Raw genomic sequence first — 19025 nt, forward strand, 5'->3', positions numbered from 1 at the left:
GAAACCTCAGCTCTACTTTCCCCTGCTTTTCTGCGCCTCCTCCAGGAAACTTTTTCAGGCAATGGGAAGAGTGGGAATTCTTCCATAGCTTGTATGGCTTTGGATATTTCCTCATTTGGATAATTAATGTTTGGATAAAGTTTATTTTTTAGCATCTTTTTAAGTTCTTTAACTATCCTTCCCAGTGAGATTATACCTTTTCTCCAACTATTCTGAAAACATATAGGGCACTTTTTACTACATTTTCCACCTTCAGTACCAGTTATTTTTCTAAAGACTCTCACTACTTATTTCATGGAAAGAATAAGGGTGAAACTGACAGGTTTGTTATTTTTCGTACTTCTTTAATGAAAGTGTTTTTAGTTTTAGGGTAGGATTTCTTTCTTTTTTTTAATGCAATACACTACCACTTTTTTTTTTACCATACTGATAATGATTGGCTGCTTTCTACATGACTATGTATATAATAGATGCCTTTACATTGAAGCTCAACATTCAGAAAACAAAGATCATGGCATCTGGTCCCATCACTTCATGGGAAATAGATGGAGTTACAGTGGAAACAGCGTCAGACTTTATTTTTTTGGGCTCCAGAATCACTGCAGATGCTGATTGCAGCCATGAAATTAAAAGACGCTTGTTCCTTGGAAGGAAAGTTATGACTAACCTTGATAGTATATTAAAAAGCAGAGACATTACTTTGCCAACCAAGGTCCGTCTAGTCAAGGCAATGGTTTTTCCCGTGGTCATGTATGGATGTGAGAGTTGGACTGTGAAGAAGGCTGATCGACGAAGAATCGATGCTTTTGAACTGTTGTGTTGGAGAAGACTCTTGAGAGTCCCTTATACTGCAAGGAGATCCAACCAGTCCATTCTAAAGGAGATCAATCCTGGATGTTCATTGGAGGGACTGATGCTAAAGCTGAAACTGCAATACTTTGGCCACCTCATGCGATGAGTTGACTCACTGGAAAAGACTCTGATGCTGGGAAAGGTTGGGGGTGGGAGGAGAAGGGGACGACGGAGAATGAGATGGCTGGATGGCATCACCGACTCTGTGGGCATGAGTTTGAGTGTACTCCGGGAGTTGGTGATGGACAGGGAGGCCTGGCGTGCTGTGATTCATGGGGTCGCGGAGAGTCGGACACGACTGAGCGACTGAACTGAACTGAACTGAACTTACATTATCTGAAATTAGAATCAATATTTTGCTTAGTTGTGTCTGACTCTTTGAGACCCCATGGACTATACAGTCCATGGAATTCTCCAGGCCAGAATACTAGCTGTTCCCTTCTCCAGGGGATCTTCCCAGCCCAGGGATTGAATCCAGGTCTTCCAGCATTGCAGGCAGATTCTTTACCAGATGAGCCACCAGGGAAACAAATATAAAAGATAACTTTACGTTATCTAAAATTAGAATCAAGTTTTTAGTATCTCTTTCTAAACTTTAACAAAGTAAACAATTTAAACAGACTAAAGCAGTCTGTGGAAACAGCGGATTGTGAATAGATGATGAGTTTGAGCGTACCTTCCTTGGATAGGCAGCCTGTAAAGCACTGAGATGTTACTAACAGAGAATATTTGAATGTGATGCCCTTTTAAATTAGTAAGTTCCAACAAATTTGGGGGGTGAACAGTTGCCTGATTTTAAACATCAGTGCTTGGAAATATGCTATTCTCTCTTCATTTTTAACCCCTTTGTATGTTTTCATCATTTCTTCTTAGATCAAACTTTTATTTTATTAGAAGTCCGTTTAATCAAATGGTAGGAGAAATGATGAATCATATTTAAAAATATGTTCTTCCTGCTTACTTTTAGATTACTAGAGGAAAGATAGGCCTCTCTTCCATTAGCCTGTTATTGTACCCCAGTGCAACCCCAAAATAACCACTGCCTGATCCTTTGTAAAAGGCTGGCAGGAGGTCCCTGTTGTGCATTTTGTCCTGGATTGGTGATGTCATCAGAGGCAATAATTTTGAATACTACCCTTTTCTGTATTCTCATATGTGCATTTTATTCTATTAGATTCAGCATGTACTAAGTTTAGATCTAATACTTTATATCTTTGTCCACCCTGTCCCTCACACTTGGAGTTCCTCCCCTGTCCATATCACTTGTTAGGTTTTAAGACCTACTTCATAATACGTATCTGTAAGATCTTGACTTTTCACCATTGCCTTATGTACTCTGAAATTCTGTTATGCTTCATATTGCACAATTTATCACTTTAAAGTGTGATATTCATATTTTAAGCATATACAAGCACCGTGAAGGCAAAACTTGTGTCTTAAATCCTGCCATACACACACTACCTGTGGCATTTTGTAAAGCCTGCTTCTGTGGCCTTTACAGCTCATATGTGATAGATACTGAATGGTTATTTATTGATTCTTGGAGTAATCTCTGGATTTGTGGTTCTGTTATTTTTTTAATTTATTTTTAATTGGAGGATAATTGCTTTACAATGTTGTGTCGGTATTTGCTGTACAACAGTGTGAATCAACTGTAAGTATACATATATCCTTTCTTTCTTGAAAACTGGATTTGTGGTTCTTAAAAGTTAGTTTTACAGGCTGTTAGACAGTCACTTATCCAGAAGTTCAATGGACAGTTCAAGGAGTTTGGTAGAATTCTAGACAGTTTTTCTGTACTAAATTGTTTACATTTTCTTCTTTATGAAAATAATTGATTAATTTTGAATATCATGGTTAACATGATGCAATTAAACTTAATTCAGTAGTTTAAAACACTGCAAGAAAGTCTGTTAGTTTTGCTAAGAGAATGATTGAAAGCTTCTCCAAAAAGATTATTCATACATATTAAAAGAACAGTTTTGTTTCTTTTTCAGAAAGGAACGTTTTGGCTTCTTGAAAAGGCTGAAGCTCACTAAAATTGTTAAAAGTTATCAAGCTGACTTTCTACAGTTAGAATATATTAAAAATGTGTTCTTTATAGCTTAAAATTTTTTAAAACCAAAGTTATCTGTAGTCTAAGAAAAGAAGGAAATCCATTTGGGACACAGCACTGCTATCCAATATATCATTGGCTTTGTTACTAATGAGATTCCAGCAGATTGATAATGCCAGAGGCCTTGGAGAGTTAAGATTCTAGAGGGAAGAATTTATTTCTGTGTTGTTCTAAATGGCATAACCACTAAACACGAATAACTTAAAATCAGATGAGAAAAACTTATTAAAATAGAAAACAAAATAAAATAGTTTAACCCTTCTAATAACCAACTCTGTTTGCTTGATAGGAATATTGGATTTCAATACTCTCATTTTCTTCTCCGGTATATATACACACACACACGACTTAGCGACTTAAAAAAAAAAAAAAATATATATATATATATATATATATATTTAAAACCTGATGTTTGGTTCCTAAATAAGAATCAACTTAAAAACCTTTTTTAGAAATTTTCAAGCATAAATAGAAAATAAAGTAGGAATTTTAACTCCCATATACTCAGCTGCATCTTCAGTAATTATCTGCAGTGTCTAATCTTTCTTCATCTGTATTCCTTCCTGCTTCCTACCTGCTATATTATTTTAAAGCAAATCCTATATCTTTTCACTTCATTTGTAAATATTTTAGTAACAGTGTATCTCTTAAAGATAAGAGCTCAGTTTTTAAACATAATCAGAATACCTTAAAAAGTAGCGTTTCTTAAATATCAGATAATATTCAGAAAGTGTTCAAATTTAACCTTGTTGTTCATTGGTGGATATTGTGATATTAAGATTGACCTGTTGGGTCAGGTGTTGTCAGCCTTGCATTAATGGTTTTGTACTGTAACTTTCTCAGTCGTGTCTGACTCTTTGCAACCCTATGGACTGTAGCCCGCCAGGCTCCTCTGTCCGTGGGGATTCTCCAGGCAAGAATACTGGAGTGAATTGCCATGCCCTCCTCCAGGGGTCTTCCCAACCCAGGGATTGAACCCAGGTCTCCTGCATTACAGGCAAGTTCCTAACCATCTGAGCTACCAGGAAAGCTCCATTAATGGTTTCAATAGCTATTTAGTATTATCTTTTTCCATTATTTCATTAGGGGTTTCAGAACAGTAATAATATAAATTTAATCTTGAGATAGTCAATATTCAAATTTCTCTAATTGTCTTATAGTATTTTTAATTTAGTTTTTAATAATTTGAAGTTTTTATTTTATCCTTATTCTTTTTTAAATTCTCTAATTGTCTTATAGTATTTTTTAATTTTAAATTTATTTTTTAATAATTTGAAGTTATCTTTATTTTATCCTTATTCTTTTTAAAATTTAATTTTTAATTGAAGGATAATTGCTTTACAGAATATGGTTGGTTTCTGCCAAACATCAACATGAATCAGCCATAGGTATACAAACTATGTAAGAATCAGTATCCAAATAAGGTCTCTACATTGCAATTGGATAATATCAGCCTCTTTTTAATCAGTATGCTCCCCCTTTTCTCCCTTTCTCTGCAGTTTATTTCTTGAAGAAATAAAGAATCGGGATTGTTAGAGTTTCTCCATTTGAATTTGCTGATTGCATCTCAGTGTTTCATTTAACATTGTTTTTCTGTAAATAGGTAATTAGAAATAGAGTCTTGAGTCAGATTCATGTTCAGTTTTTTTAACAGGATTATTTAGAAGCAATGTTGTGTCCTTAAGGCACACAGTATATAGTTCTTCCATTTTTTGTGAGCATATTGTAGCCTTTGGAATCTGTTGTCCACAATGGCTGTTAAGAATGTGCTTGATTTCTTGAACCTATCTTTTCTTGGAAATCTATTTCTTTCCCGCCTCTGGGAATTTTTAAGATTTTTTTTTTAACCCTTGAGTTCTGATATTTCACAGGATGTGTCTTAGGTGTTATTCTCCTGGGAGACCCTTTCAGTGTGAAGGCCTTTTAATTGGAGTATAATTGCTTTACAGTGTTGTGTTAGTTTCTGCTATACAAAGAAATGAAACAGTTATAAGTATACATATATCCCCTCCCTCCTGACCTCCCTTTGACTCCTACTCCCACCCTTGTCCCACCCCTCTAGGTCATCAAAGAGCACTGAACTGAGATCCCTGTGCTGTACAGCAGGCTCTCGCTAGGTACACGTGGTAGTGTACGTATGTCAGTTCTGATCTCCTCATTTGCCTACCCTCCCCTTACCTAATATGTCCACATGTCCATTCTCTGTGTCTGCGTCTCTGTTCCTGCCCTGCAAGTAGATTCATCTGAACTGTTTTTCTAGATTCCACATATGTGTTAATAACGATATTTACGTTTCTCTTTATGCCTTAGTTCCCTTTGTATGACAGGCTCTAGGTCCATCCATATCCCTACAAATGACTCAGTTTCGTTCCTTTTTATGGCTGAGTAATATTCCATTGTATATATGTACCACATCTTCTTTATCCAGTCATCTGTTGATTGACATTTAGGTTGCTTCCATGTCCTAGCTGTTGTAAATTGTGCTGCAATGAATATTGGGGTATGTGTGTCTTTTTGAATTATGGTTTTCTCAGGGTATATGCCCAATAGTGGGATTGCTGGATCATAGGTAGTTCTATATTTAGTTTTAAAAGGAGCCACCATACTGTTCTTTATAGTGGCTGTTTGATTTGCATTTCTTCAATAATTAGTGATTTTGAGCATCTTTTCATGTGCCTCTTGGCCATCCTCGTCTTCTTTGGAGAATTGTCCATTCAGCTCCTCTGCCTGTTTTTTGATTGAGAGTGTGTATGTGTGATATTGAGCTGCATATGCTGCTTTATTTTTTTCATAGCACCTGATGTTGATTTGTAATATCTTCCCAATGACTTGATGGTAAGGCAGGGACTTTTTAAAATTCACTGCTGTTTTCTCAGTGTGTAAAATGATGTCTTATACATAGTAGGCACTCAGTAGTTTTTGAAAAGATTAGGTTGTTGGACGTGTGAATCATCCCCATTTCTTGACTTCTATTGCATATTTTAAATATATTTTTATTTCTTTTCTACATCTTGAAAGTTTTTTTAAGTCTATATTGAATTTGTTACAACATTACCTCTGTTTTATGTGGTTTTTTTTGGGGAAGCGGTCAGGAAGCATGTGGGATCTTAGCTCCCTGACCCAGGATTGAACCCACACCCTCTGTGTTGGAAGGTGAAGTCCCAATTACTCTGCCACCAGGGAAGTCCCTAAAAGTTCTTTGTTTTTTTTTTCAAACATTATCTTCCAATAATCATTGAATGTTTGCTCTTGATAACTGTAATTTTAAATTTTAGTGTTTCTTTTCTCTGGTCCTTTTTCATTGCATCCTGTACTTGTTTTATAGTTGCAGATCTACTTCAGGCTCCATAATGATACTAACTAGACTTCCCAACCCCTCATTCTCCTCTAGTAGAATATCTTCTGATCTCCACATTGTCTTCCTATGTTCATCTTGTCCTTCATTTATTTTAGTTTTTCTGGTAGCTGGTTTGGGCTTCTTCACTAACTGTTTAGTTATATTTTGCTTCCAGACCTCTTTAATGTAAGTGCATGGGGTAGGCCTCCCAGTAGAGTGCTTGGGCCTGTGGCAAGGAAGGGGAGGATAAGAAAGAAAGGTTCATTTGGCTCAGATATCTGAAGTGAGTTTAATTTTCTCACTCTTTGTTCCAAAGCCATCTCTTCCTTGCTTTCAAGACTATAAGAAGGAATTATACCTCCCTGTGGTGTCTTTGGCTGTGGTTTTGCTTTGCTTTTATTTTTGTGTCAATTTCATACTACTTATATTTTTTAAAAATCCAGCAAAATTTCTTTCTAGATGATACCCTTTCTTGTTATCTAGTATTCTAATTTCTTAAAAAAATTCTTACAAGGTTATATTCTTAGAAATGGTTGAAGAAATACATATGTTCATAGAGCGGAATTGGAAAACTCATTTTCTTCTCTTCCTCTTCTACTTGTTTTCCCCTCTCTGGAAGTAAGCCATTATTAACAACTCTTTAGGTTACTTTTTTGATTTAACAGTGTGTCTTGATCATTTTTTGCATCTTGCCAATTCATTATTTTTTTCTGCAGATGGGTGAAATTCCTTTTTTTAATCTAATGAGTAAAAAGTAATATCTTAATATTTTAATTTGTATTTCCCTGATTAGAAATTCTGTTGAGTATTTTTCATATATTTACTGAGCTTTTGTATTTCATACTCTGTACCTGTGTTTTTACTTGTTTCTAACAATACCTATACATCGTATATTCTTACATTTGTATTCTTAAAAAAATGTATCTTGCTATTATTTTCTTATAGGTTTGCCCTGTCTTATAATTTTATCTGTAGTCTATATTTTCTTTCTCAAAAGTCTCACATATTTTTAGCTTTATTTTTTGTGTTTTTTTTTCCCCTTTATGAAGTCTCTGTCTTGCACTTTACTTGGGAAGCACTGATGTTTGTTAGTTCCACCCTCAGTTAATTTACAATTTTTAGCTATTATTTTTAAGTATCCTCTCTTCTGTTACTTCAGTGGATTCTTGATGGGGAAGGGAATTAGATATGTGTGCTCAATTTGTCATCTTTAGCAGAAATTCAGACAGATATTTAATTATTCCATGTACTTGGGTTTGGCTCTTGGCTTAATTTAATAACTCATTATCAAAAAGTTTCACAGGCATGTAGTCACTCATAACATTAGATACAGTTTCATTTTATGCATTAAAAGTGTTCTGGTAAGTTGAATTATTTGCACGTGGAATATTACAGGCCCAAACAAGGTTTAAACATGCTAGCATAACTTAAACGGAGAAGACAATGGCAGCCCACTCCAGTACTCTTGCCTGGAGAATCCCAGGGACGGGGGAGCCTGGTGGGCTGCCGTCTGTGGGGTCGCACAGAGTCGGACACGACTGAAGCGACTTAGCAGCAGCAGCATAACTTAAAAGTCCCTTTTAATTTTTATTACTCAAAATGTTTAAAAACTCTTCTATGTTTGTTTACTTTCATTGGGTAATTAAAACTTTTATTATAATAGAAAGCAAATCTAAAACATAAAATATTTTCCTTTATCTAGCTTAGGGAATCTCTGTAGCTCTCAGGCATTGAGAATTGTTATAGATGATAATAAAAATACAAGTATTTTAGCTTTTTTTATTATGTAGTATGTTCCTTTTTAAAAATACTGAAATTCCATTAAATTTTAAAGTGAGTGGATCTTTCATAGTTGTAATTTTCTCCTTGTCAGTAAAATATTTAAAGAGTGGTAGGTGTTCTATTTAGTTGCCAAATACTTTCCCTTTATGGTTTTATCCCATGTTTGTGTTGTTGTTGCTGTTCAGTTGCAAAGTCCTGCCTGACTCTTTGTGACCCTGTGGACTGCAGCACGCCAGGCTTCCCCATCCTTCACTATCTCCCAGAGTTTGCTTAAGCTCGTGTCCACTGAGGGCTTCCCTGATAGCTCAGTTAGTAAAGAATCCGTCTGCAATGTGGGAGACCTGGGTTCAGTCCCTCGGTTGGGAATATCCCCTGGAGAAGGGAAAGGCTACCCATTCCAGTTTCCTGGCCTAGAGAATTCCATGGACTATATAGTCCATGGGGTCACAAAGAGTGAGTACAGAGTTTGACTAGAGTATGAATCAAGTTGGTAGCAAAGAAGATAGCAGGAAAACAAAAGAAAAGTTGAACATACACAGATCAGAAGAAAATGGAATAGAATTTATTTTGTGACTAATTGGCTAGGGGGTTAACCGTAAGATGAATGCTCAATAAGTCCTTGAACTCTTTATTTCTTTTTCCTTGAAAAATATCAATATTTTAACTCTTTGTCTTCCTATAACTTTTGCTTAGCCAAGTTCTTGAACTCTTTTGTCCTTTCCATTAGGTTATTTGGTTCATTTCTTCAATTATATCGCTTTTCTCTAAAATTCTCTAAATGGTATTTAGTATTTTAGGGGTTATATATTTTTAAAGTATTTTTATTTTATATATATATATATATATATATATTTTTTTTTTTTTTTTAGCTATTTTTATTTATTTGGCTGTGCCAAGTCTTAGTTTTTATTTATTTGACCATGCTGGGTCTTAGTTGCAGAATGTAGGATCTAATTCCCTGACCAGGGATCGAACCTAGTTCCCTGCATTGAGAATGAGGGGTTTTAGCCACTGGATGACCAGGGAAGTCCCTCTTTGTGTGTATTTTAAAGTTACTTTGTTTTATTTTAAAAATTTTTAATTTTATTGGAGTGTAGTGGATTTATAGTTGTTCCAGTTTCAAGTGTACAGCAAATGGGCTCAGTTACGCATACATGTATTTACATATATTCATTCTTTTTTAGATTCTTTTTCATTTAGGTAATCACAGAATGTTGAGTAGAGTTTCCTCTGCTATACAGTAGGTCCTTGTTGGTTATCTGTCTTATATATGGTAGTGTATGTATGTTCATTCCAAGCTCCTGATTTATCTCTCCCCTCCAAGTTTTCCCTTTGGTAACCATCTACTTGTTTTGATGTATGTAAGTCTTTTCCTGTTTTGTAAGTCAGTTCATTTGTATCTTCTTTTAAAAATTAGATTCCACAAATGAGTGATACTATATGATATTTCTCTTTCTCTCTCTGACTTACTTCACTTTAGTATGATAAACTCTAGGTCCATCCAGTCAGTGCAGTTCATTCGCTCAGTCGTGTCTGACTCTGGACCCTGTGGACTGCAGCACATAAGGCCTCCCTGTCCATCGCCAATTCCCGGAGTTTACTCAGATTCATGTCCATTGAGTCCGTGATGCCATCCAACCATCTCATCCTCTGTCGCCCCCTTCTTCTGCCTTAAATCTTTCCCAACATCAAGGTCTTTTCAAATGATTTAGTTCTTCTTATCAGGTGGCCAAAGTATTGGAGCTTCACCTTCAGCATCAGTGAATATTCAGGACTGATTTCCTTTAGGATGGACTAAAGAGTCTTCTCCAGCACCACAGTTCAAAAGCATCAATTCTTTGGCATGCAACTTTCTTTATAGTCCAACTATAGTCCAACTTTCTTTATAGTCCATCCATATATGACTACTGGAAAAACCATACTTTGACTCATTGGACATTTGTTGGTAAAGTAACTTCTCTGCTTTTTAATATGCTGTCTAGGTTGGTCAGGAGAAGGCAATGGCAAGCCACTCCAGTACTCTTGCCTAGAAAATCCCATGGATGGAGGAACCTGGTAGGCTGCAGTCCATCGGGTCGCTAACGGTCTGACACGACTGAGCGACTTCACTTTCACTTTTCACTTTCACACATTGGAGAAGGAAATGGCAGCCCGCTCCGGTGTTCTTGCCTGGAGAATCCAAGAGACGGGGGAGCCTGGTGGGCTTCCGTCTATGGGGTCACACAGAGTTGGACACGACTGAAGTGACTTAGCAGCAGCAGCAGGTTGGTCATAACTTTTCTTCCAAGGAGCAAGCATCTTTTAATTTCATGGCTGCAGTCACCATCTGCAGTGATTTTGGAGCCCCACACAATAAAGTCAGCCACTGTTTCCACTGTTTCCCCATCTATTTCCCATTAAGTGATGGGATCCGATGCCATGATCTTAGTTTTCTGAATGTTGAGCTTTAGGCCAACTTTTTCACTCTCTTCTTTCACTTTTATCAAGGGGCTCTTTAGTTCCTCTTCACTTTCTGCCATAAGGGTGGTGTCATCTGCATATCTGAGGTTATTGATATTTCTCCCAGCAATCTTGATTCCAGCTGGTGCTTCTTCCAGCCCAGCATTCCTCATGATGTACTCTGCATATAAGTTAAATAAGCAGGGTGACAATATACAGCCTTGACGTACTTCTTTGCAATTTGGAAACAGTCTGTTGTTCCATGTCCAGTTCTAACTGTTGCTTCCTGACCTGCATATAGGCTTCTCGAGAGGCAGGTTAGGTGGTCTGATATGCCCATCTCTTGAAGAATTTTCCAGAGTTTGTTGTGGTCCACACAGTCAAAGGCTTTGGTGTAGTCAATAAAGCAGAAGTAGATGTTTTTCTGAAACTCTCTTGCTTTTTTGATGATCCAGCAGATGTTGGCAATTTGATCTCTGGTTCCTCTGCCTTTTCTAAATCCAGCTTGAACATCTGGAATTTCATGGTTCACGTACTGTTGAAACCTGGCTTGGAGAATGTTGAGCATTATTTTACTAGTGTGTGAGGTGAGTATAATTGTGTGGTAGTTTGAGCATTCTTTGGCATTGGCTTTCTTTGGGATTGGAATGAAAACTGATCTTTTCCAGCTCTGTGGCCAGTGCTGAGTTTTCCAAATTTGCTGGCGTATTGAGTGCAGCCCTTTCACAGCATCATCTTTCAGGATTTGAAATAGCTCAACTGGCATTCCATTACCTCCACTAGCTTTGTTCATAGTGATGCTTCCTAAGGCCCACTTGACTTCACATTCCAGGATGTCTGGCTCTAGGTTGATGATCATACCATCATGATTATCTGGGTCGTGAAGATCTTTTTTGTACAGTTCTTCTGTATATTCTCGCCACCTCTTCTTAATATCTTCTGCTTCTGTTAGGTCCACACCATTTCTGTCCTTTATTGTGCCCATCTTTGTGTGAAATGTTCCCTTGGTACCTCTAATTTTGTTGAAGAGATCTCTAGACATTCCCATTCTGTTGTTTTCCTCTATTTCTTTGCACCGATCACTGAGGAAAGGCTTTCTTATCTCTCCTTGCTATTGTTTGGAACTCTGCATTCAAATGGGTATATCTTTTGTTTTCTCCTTTGCCTTTTGCTTCTGTTCTTTTCACAGCTATTTTTAAGGCCTCCTCGGACAGCCATTTTGCTTTTTTGCATTTCTTTTCCATGGGGATGGTCTTGGTCCCTGTCTCCTGTACAGTGTCACGAACCTCTGTCCAGAGTTCATCAGGCACTCTATCTATCAGATCTAGTCCCTTAAATCTATTTCTCACTTCCACTGTATAGTCATAAGGAATTTGATATTAGGTCATTCCTGAATGGTCTAGTGATTTTCCTTACTTTCTTCTATTTCAGTCTGAATTTGGCAATAAGGAGTTCATGATCTGAGCCACAGTCAGCTCCTGGTCTTGTTTTTGCTAACTGTATAGAGCTTCTCCACCTTTGGCTGCGAAGAATATAATCAATCTGATTTTGGTGTTGACTGTCTGGTGATGTCTATGTGTAGTCTTCTCTTGTGTTGTTGGAAGAGGGTGTTTGCTGTGACCAGTGCATTCTCTTGGCAAAACTCTTATTAGCCTTTTCCCTTCTTCGTATTGTACTCCAGGGCCAAATTTGCCTGTTATTCCAGGTGTTTCTTGACTTCCTACTTGCGCATTCCAGTCCCCTGTAATGAAAAGGACATCTTTTTTGGGTGTTATCTTTGTTGCTGCAAATAATGTTGTTTAATTCTTTTTTATGGCTGAGCAATATTTTGTTGCATATATGTACCATGTCTAAGTTACTTTAGTTATTTTGCTGCTTTATGACTTCAGTAATTGGTCTAATTTTATGCTTGGTCTCTTCCCCCAGCCATTTTCTGTAGTAGTGTTTTTAACAGTTAATGGTATGAATTCTTAATATTTTAAATTATATTTGTATTATTTTTCTTGGGTTTCAGTGACCTTATTTAGTGTCATGCATGCACTGACACTGTTCTTATTTCTCTTAGAGGCGTACAAACAATTTCCCAGAGACTCCTCAGCCTGTGTAAAAGCTTGAAAATGGTCCTTTGTAGAATCCTCTTAAAATTTAAATGGGTGCTCACTCCCCTGAACACACTTGTGCACAGATGTGCATGTGTGTGCATGCACACTCACACACTTCCTTTCACATATGCAGAGTGGGGGTGCTGGCATTTTGAGGACTTAGAATAAGGCATATTAGGTTAAGGTTACTGTTTTAGAAAGAGTGTACAAGTTTTACCCCTTCTGATTGGAGGGTCATAATTGGTAACAAAAGACCCTACAATTTTCTGATACTAAGGATGAGAGTAAATTATCTTTGAAAATATATTCTTATGTTTGCAAACTATTATCTTAAAAGTGAGTCAGTAGAATGAAGAAAATTAAGAACTAGTGAAACAACAAAGTATGATCTTAGACCTTTAAATAGTTTGTCAGGTTACATTGTACAAGTCACTTATCTTGTTTTCACATTTGTGAAGTGAAGTACTTATGCTGAATTCTTTCAAGTACAGATTCTACAAAGCTTTGGCCTCTACAGTGCAGGTAATGGGCAGATGGGACTTATGAATGCTCTTACCTATACTGTGCTACAGAGAACTCAGTCACTTGGATTTCGATAATTTTAAATGTAAACGGAGAACAGCAGATTCATAGAGGACTGTTTCTTCTTTGAGTACTATGTATACTACTGTTTCTAATTTTTAAAAAAAGTAAAGCAAGGTCCACCTCTGCTCTCTAAAAACATTTGAAACAAACCCATAGAAAATATAAATGAAAAAAGTTTTTCATCAAGATTTTTCTCCTTTGAAACACTGGAAGCATGTGTATAAACATTTTGATCCTGAATCTCTAGTGCTGATAACTTTATGAACTTGTTTAGTCCGTTAAGTCGTGTCTGACTCTTTTGTGACCCCATGGACTATAGCCCACCAAGGCTCCTCTGTCCATGGGATTTTCCAGGTGAGAAGACTGGAGTGGGTTGCCATTTCCTCCTTCTGGGGATCTTAAGTTTATGGCAGAGGAGCTCTTTAGCCGTGGCTGCTTTTTGAGTAGCTTATATAAATAGGCTTAAAGAGTGATCTGAATTAAGTGAGAGTATATAGTTCAGTAGATCTTAGCCATTTCAAACATGCTTGAAAGAGGGGGAAAGAAAGGATGAACATAATATATTTTCACTTACAAATACTTTTACACACTCATATGTTGTCTTTTTTGAGAGCAAATATAGGCTGATGATTTGCCATGTAAACATCTACAGGATATACTAAAATAGATTCTCCACTTATTTAATGAAAATATCTCTTAAGTTTCACTCATTCATTTATTTAGATTCAAAGCAAACTAATTTCATAAAAATGCAGCTGCTTCAACATTTGTGACTTAACGTGTAAGAGATTCCATAGTTGTTGATCAGTTACACATTGATCCCTGAGGTAATACATGAGCTTCAATTATAATGCCTGAACTTGTAAATGTACTTCTTTTCACTAGAAAACAGTTGCCAATAAAGAATTTTTACTGACTTGTTACTTATTTTTCATTGGCTAGTAGGAAATTCTTTTGGATTATTATCCAGCTGACAAATATATTGAGTGAAAGATAAGTGATACCTGAATCTTCTGAGGAGAAAAAAGGAAAACAGTTTAAAATATTTCCATTTTATATATTTTTGTATAGACAGCTTACTATATAAAATTAGGCTTTCCGAACATCCTAAGACAATCTATCATAATTTTTACAGGAGAGAACCTCTGAGAAGGTAAGGGATTTTCCCCAAACCATATGATTAAAAGCGGAGTCAGGGTTAGAATTCAGGTATTCCAACTTTGAGACTCTCCCTTTCTCCCCAGTCATCCATTACATTCTGCTCTTCGTTATCAGGCAACAACTTCTAGCCTGAAAAAACAATCACATTTTTCTAAAAGCTTATATTTTAAAATCTTTTAAAACAGGCTGCATACTTTCACTCAGAATCAGTGACTACAGATTTAGAATTCTAGAGTGAAGCCTGTCAGGCATGAAAATTAACTTTGAGACTATGAACAACTTAGCAGCACTTTTTTTCTTAAATTTGTTTTGTCTCACATTAGAATACTTAAGATGTAAAGCATTATTTATTTATATAAAAGGCTATATTCATTTTTTTCTGTAGCTATTTGGAAATATTTTTTGCTCTGGAGAGATATATAAAATATTCTTTGGCATTAAATGATTAAAATTGGAACTTTTTTTTTTTTTTTACAAGTTCTGTTTGTGGACACATAATTTGTTAGCTCATTTTCTACTTTAATTTTGGAATGGGAGTAGTTTTTGAATAATTAGGATGTAGGAGAATCAGTTAAGTTCAGTAAATCATTTACTTTAAAATCCATGGAGTAGAATTTTTATACATTATATTATCAGAATTTTCCGTCTGTCAGTCTGTGTTTTGTAAATGTTTTCCCTACCACAGGAAAATTAACAAAACTAACAATTGGGGGATCATTACTTTCTTTTTAAAAGACATATCAGGAATTTAAAATATAAATAAATTGGAGGTATAGAGGAGCACTCAAAGTTGTAACTAACTTGTGGACTTTAGTAATGCTCCAAGACCATAGTGGTTGAGGGCTACAATCTGTGTTTATATGCACATTCTTAGCATCAGTTACAGAAGTCTTATAACATATGCATTTTTAAAAAATAATTGCTTACTAACTTCATTAATTAAAATCCTCTTAATGAAAGTTATTTTATCTTAGAAAGTAGCCTTAAGCATTCTCCTTTAATTGATTTAGAACAAAGTATTTGAAAAAGCATATGAAAAGCTTTGGAATAATTGCAATGCACATGGTGTCCAGCTTACCGGTGATATTTTTCTGTTGTTATAGTTTATAAGGCCGAGTACTTTAAATTCCTTTTTGAGTGGACTTTTACTTCAGTAATAAGCAGTATTCTGTCCAAAGGCTGTCAACAGTTTGTAATGTCAAGGCTTCACTGTGGTCTAAAGTGGTACAACATTTTAATTTGGAAAGTTGGTCAGGGACATCCATATGATGGTATACATTTCCCAGTGCTTCCATGTTCTACTAAATTGAGATGAAAAATACATTAGGATTTACATTAAATTAGACGTTTTCAAAGTTGATGGGGCAATTCCCTGGCAGTCCAGAGTTTAGGACTCAGTGCTTTCACTGCCGGGGCCTGAATTTGATCCCTGGTCAGAAAATTAAGATTCTTCAGGTAAAAAAAAAAAGGTTGAAGAGTCAGGGGAAAAGGGTTTGGGATGGGGTTTATGGAATTTGGGACTCCAATGTGGGAGGTGGGGGAGGTCAAAGCAGCCCTTACATTATAAATAGAAGGGAAATTTTGATCAGAACCTTTAGGTCACATGATTCTTTCCTTTTTGTGTGTGTTACAGGCAAAGGGGAAGATAGCGATGTACTCAGTATAAATGCAGACGCTTATGACAGTGACATAGAAGGTCCCTGTAATGAAGAAGCAGCTGCTCCTGAGGTGCCAGAAAATACAGTCCAGAGTGAAGCTGGTCAGATAGATGACCTGGAGAAAGACATTGAGAAAAGCGTGAATGAGATTCTAGGACTTGCAGAGTCCAGTCCAAAGGAGCCCAAAGCCGCCACCCTGACTGTTCCTCCACCAGAAGATGTTCAGCCTTCCGCACAGCAGCTGGAGCTGCTCGAACTTGAAATGAGGGCCAGAGCTATTAAAGCCCTGATGAAAGCTGGTGATATAAAAAAGCCAGCCTAGTTTATTTAAGTTGTGTCTGAATATTGGATGTGTTTGAACAATGCCACACCATATCATTTTGTATCTAAAGTTTATTTGGGGTCTTACCTGATATTTCTCATGTAACTCTTACTAGATAAACTCATCTTAGGTCTAAAATACATGTTATTGTTGTTGTTACTTTTGTATTATATAGTTGTTTTTTGAATTCATGACACATATCATTGGGTACTCTAGATACTTTGTTAGATGAGTATTTAGTATATCTGCAAATTAATATCTGAAAAGCCATTAGCTAAAAAGAGTCATGATATTTTTTCCTTTATTTTAAAATATTTTGGCATCAAACCAAAAAGTTTATGAAAGATTGACCAAGCATGTTGCCTTCAGGCTGTCTATATTTTGCAATAGAATATTAAATTATTGCTCCTAGGTATATTAACAATTTAAGTTGAATTATGTTTATATGCACTTTTAAAATATGTACCATTTTGAAGATGCCTTTTGTGGGTATGGACTTAGTAAAAACTGAACAACATTTTTGTTACTAGATGGAGATCCAAAATGGCTGAGCAAAGCTTTTTTATAAAAAATGAATAAAAAGGACTTAGTTTAAACCATTTTTCAGCAACGTCGAATTAATTGTCCAACTTTAATTCCAGCAGACAAACCATTCTAACAGGTATTTGATACTGTTGAACTCTTAGTTCAGTTGTTTTCCTTCAATAAAAAGGGCACACATTTTCATTTACATTCCAGGCAGTTAGAAGAAGAAGACTATTTTATTGTACAGGCTTTCATCTGATGTTTTTGCTTGAAAATCTTATGTGCTATAATTCCGTGAATTAAAAGTCTTTAAGACTATCATTCTGGATCTGAGGACTTTTGATAGATTTCCAAAAATGAATTTAATTTCAGGAAGTTTTGATAAGTGGATATAATAATTAATCTAATTTTGTATAGGTTTTGTAAATAGATTAACATCCTGCCACAATTATGAAAGCTTTTTGTCCCATCACTAATTGTAGTTGTTTGTTACCAAAATAAATTTAGGTAGAGACTCTTAACTTAAAATAAATTTTTTTTTTGTAAAATATAAATCTGGAACTGTTGTTTTTATATTTGCTAACAAATATATTTATAAGGCATGTTCTGTTAGTGTTGTGAGAGGATTTTCCTTATACACAAGAGAACTTAGAGGGATTGTGTCTTTTTAGCTGGCTTAATTATATATAAATTTTAGAGGATCTCTTATGGAAATAGTACTTGGGCTTCCCTGATAGCTCAATTGGTAATCTGCCAACAATGCAGGAGACCCCAGTTCGATTCCTGGGTCAGGAAGATCCACTGGAGAAAGGAAAGGCTACCCATTCTAGTATTCTGGCCCAGAGGATTCCATGGATTGTATAGTCCATGGGGTCACAAAGAGTCAGACACGACTAAGTGACTTTCACTTTTTTTTCACTTACGAAAATAGTATATATGAAACACTGGACAAATTGATTTTTGTTGTTCCTGAACATGCCTTTAAATAATCCTGTCATTTCTTTTTTCTTGCTGAATCTTTGTAATGAAGCACAGAGGCCTGTATCGTTTGAAATGCTTCTCTTAGGCTGATAAACATGGGTATGATTTAAATAGTTCTCATAGTTACTGCTTCAAAATGAAAAAAATCAGTTTCTATTTCCACTTACACTAAAAGTTAAAATGATAACAACACAGAATAAACTGTATTGCTACTTACTAATTATAAGATGCAGTAGGTGACATTTGTGTGATCGAACATAGAGGAGGAGAAAGAGGTCTGAGTGCTTTGTAGCTGATTAAAGTCACCACCTTCATGAAGCATTGTGTGCATGCTGTATTCACTGTGCAGAATGCTTTAGAGTACATTTGACTAGAGTGGGTGTATGTATGTGAGGAAGAATGAGTTGAACAAATTAGGCTACTTAGATTACTACCTTGGAAAATCAACTCTTTTTTTTTTTTTGTAATGTTAAAAGACATGAGAGGTTTTTGCAAATGAGTGGCTTTAGAGAATAGGAATAAGGTTATTTTTGAAATGCCTAAGTAATGAGAAAATACCATATATTGATCTGATGCTGTCATTTAATCATCAGCTCACAGGTATTTATTGACTACCTCTAAGGTGTTTAGTCTTGTTCAGAATCTTAAGCTGTTATGGTGTAGGAATGTTATGGTGTAGATTTTAGCATGGAATAGACTGATTAATAAACATACAAGTGCTGCTTCATTTTATGCCTAATGCTTCCATTTTGCCAATGTAAAAAAAAAATTTATATCATGTTTAATTAATGACTAAGAGGGAAAAAAAATGGCAGCCTAATTTTTCATCCAAAGTCAGGTAATACTGATATTTGACTAGGAACTTTACCTAAATCTTGAATGATTGATGGTTATCTGGTATAATGGGTCCTTTGCAGTAGGCCTTGGCCCACTTTTTAATGTTCTTACTAATCCTCATGCTCAAGATATATCCTGATAACCTATCACTGGATGACCAGTGTAATATACTAGTTATGAAAAATCACCTAAGCCTCCCAAATCCTTTTGTTGAACACCATCAATTCTTTAAAACTATAGGGCAGTATATCTTTTCCTTATAAATCTTGTTGCCAAAACCTACTTTCAGCAAATCATTAGATCCTAGGGCATGATTAGCTATCTGAAT

General features: G+C 35.8%; 1 protein-coding gene across 1 annotated transcript in view; it reads left to right on the plus strand.

Moving 5' to 3' along the window:
• CAAP1 (caspase activity and apoptosis inhibitor 1) overlaps positions 1 to 18587 on the plus strand; it is an 84637-nt gene extending 66050 nt beyond the window's left edge. Inside the window, exon 6 of the mRNA XM_055428137.2 lies at positions 16008 to 18587. Within this exon, the coding sequence (XP_055284112.1) occupies positions 16008 to 16354 (347 nt within the window). The 3' untranslated portion in view covers positions 16355 to 18587. The remainder of the gene's footprint in view (positions 1 to 16007) is intronic.
• The last annotated feature ends 438 nt before the right edge of the window (positions 18588 to 19025 follow it).

This window comes from Moschus berezovskii, chromosome 7 (genome assembly GCF_049115385.1).
Source record: "Moschus berezovskii isolate FMDL1 chromosome 7, NW_MosBer_1.0, whole genome shotgun sequence".
Taxonomy (NCBI): Eukaryota; Metazoa; Chordata; class Mammalia; order Artiodactyla; family Moschidae; genus Moschus; species Moschus berezovskii.